This window comes from Perognathus longimembris, chromosome 18 (assembly GCF_023159225.1).
Source record: "Perognathus longimembris pacificus isolate PPM17 chromosome 18, ASM2315922v1, whole genome shotgun sequence".
Taxonomy (NCBI): Eukaryota; Metazoa; Chordata; class Mammalia; order Rodentia; family Heteromyidae; genus Perognathus; species Perognathus longimembris.
In genome coordinates, this window is record NC_063178.1 from 31,528,673 (window position 1) to 31,530,961 (window position 2,289).

General features: G+C 37.9%; 1 protein-coding gene across 1 annotated transcript; it reads right to left on the bottom strand.

Annotated features, from left to right (window-relative positions):
- Window positions 1–1,007: 1,007 nt before the first annotated feature.
- Window positions 1,008–1,567, bottom strand: LOC125366796 (high mobility group protein B2-like). Its single transcript, XM_048367523.1, has one exon. It carries the CDS (start codon window positions 1,565–1,567, stop codon window positions 1,052–1,054), a length of 516 nt encoding a protein of 171 aa, XP_048223480.1. The 3' UTR covers window positions 1,008–1,051.
- Between the last annotated feature and the right edge of the window lie 722 nt (window positions 1,568–2,289).

Sequence of the window (2,289 nt, forward strand, 5' to 3'; positions counted from 1 at the left end):
CTAGTTCCTTCCTTTGTTGGGTTGAATTCTAGGTACACTGATATATATTTTTTAAACTATGACAAACAGGCCTTTTCCTGACTTTATTCTCTCTGTTCTTATGATGTCAGCCACGGGTTTTTCGTAAATAGCCTTTTGTATGTTTACCATGTATGTTCTTTTTCTCCTTAAATTCTCTAGATTGTTTATCACAAAAGGATGTTGGACTATCTAAGGCTTTTTTTTCTGCACCTGCTGAGATGAGCATGTGACTCTTGTCTTTGGATGTGTTAATGGTGCTGTATTGCACTCATGACTGACACATGTTGAATCCCCGTGATCAAATGAACTTGATTGAGATATCATATTTTTTGTTGTTGTTGAATTTAGGTGGCAAGTATTTTAAGGAGTTCTCCGTCTAGGCTCATGAAAGTAACAATTCTCTAGGTTTTTGTTATCATTTTTTATTGTGTCTCTGTTATTGGGCTGAATATAATGCCAGTTCAGTAAAATGAATTTTACAGTAATACTTCAAATTTTGTTCCATGGATGACTTTCAGAAGTATTGGTTTTAGTTTTTTTTTAAATATACATAATTTTATTACAAATTTGTTTAAAAAAACAAAATTCAACATCCTAAAAAACCCAAAATTTATCACTCATTCCTAAGAAGTTTGCTGTGCTACAAGAAATTAAAGAAACCATTAAATATTTATAAAGAAACCATTAAATATTTAGGAACATTCAACATCAAAAGGTTTAAAATCTTACTGGTATGTAGTAGCCCCTCAAAAAGCTACAATCTGCATAAAAAAGTATTTTCTCTACAAAGAATCATCAGCTATACAAAAATCTGTACAGTTTTTATACTGAAGCTAATGTTGAGCTGCACTTGAATTCACATTCTTAGCAAAACAATTGCCTGAGTGCACACACACGTTCCACACATAGTTGCCATTTATTCTTCATCTTCATCCTCTTTCTCCTCATCTTCATCTTCTTCCCCTTCCTCCTCCTCTTCCTCATCTTCTGGCTCATTCTTCTTCTTTGAGCCAGTTGGCCTATCAGGGCCCTACTTTCCTGCTTCACTTTTGTCCTTGGCACGATATGCAGCAATATCCTTCTCATATTTCTCCTCCAGCTTAGCTGCTTTCTGCTCATAGGGCTGCTTATCTTTGGCCGACTGTTCAGACCACATCTCACCCAATTTCTGTGCAGTATCCCCAATGGAGAGGCCCGGGTGCTCACTCTTGATCTTTGGGCGATATTCAGAGCAAAACAGGAAGAAGGAAGATGGTGGTCTTTTCGGAGCATTGGGATCTTTTTTCTTGCCCTTATCACCTTTGGGAGGATCATAATTTTTCATCTCCCGGTCGTAGCGAGCTTTATCACTTTTTGCCATGTCTTCAAACTTGGATTTTTCCTTGGCAGACATGGTCTTCCATCTCTCTGAACACTTCTTAGAGAACTCGGCGAAGTTCACCAAAGAGTTCGGGTGCTTCTTCTTGTGCTTTTCCCAGCAGGTCTGCACGAAGAAGGCGTACGAGGACATCTTGACCCGCGGCTTGCTCAGGTTGCCTTTACCCATGGTGGCAGAGCAGCGTCTACCCGTGGAGGACAGAGGGGGTCCAGCTGGGCCGAGCTTCTCCTCAGACTCCTGGTTTTAGTTTTTATAGAATTTGTTAAACAGTTAGGACTTAGAATTTGTGTTGTTATTTTAATTGCATTACGTGTTATATATTTATTTGCCTTAATTCTTTATATCCACTTACTTGACTCAGGTTTTTTTGTTTTTGTTTTTGTTTTGGCCAGTCCTGTGGCTTGGGCTCAGGGCCTGAGCACTGTCCCTGGCTTCCTTTTGCTCAAGGCTAGTACTCTGCCACTTGAGCCACAGCGCCACTTCTGGCCATTTTCTGTATATATGGTGCTGGGGAATCGAACCCAGGGCCTCATGTATACGAGGCAGGCACTCTTGCCACTAGGCCATATCCCCAGCCCTTGACTCAGTTTTGTTTCATTAATATTACATATGAATGATTCCATTTCTACCAGATTTTTGAGTTTGTTAGTGTAATGACTTTCAAAGTTTTTTCTTATAATTCAGAATTATCTATTATCACTGATTTTATTCATTTGAATCATTTCTTTTCTCTTTTTTGTTTGATTTCCTAAGGACTCATCTTTTTTCATTTCAAAGAAAACTTTTTTGGTTGTTTCTTTGAATAGTTCTTTTAGTCTCTAATTTATTTACTTCTGGCTTAATCTTTAATATTATTCCATCCACATATTTCCCAAAATATTTTTGTCATA

Excerpts from the sequence above, each read along its gene's own strand:
- LOC125366796 (XM_048367523.1), bottom strand. The coding sequence starts at position 1,567 with ATGGGTAAAGGCAACCTGAGCAAGCCGCGGGTCAAGATGTCCTCGTAC.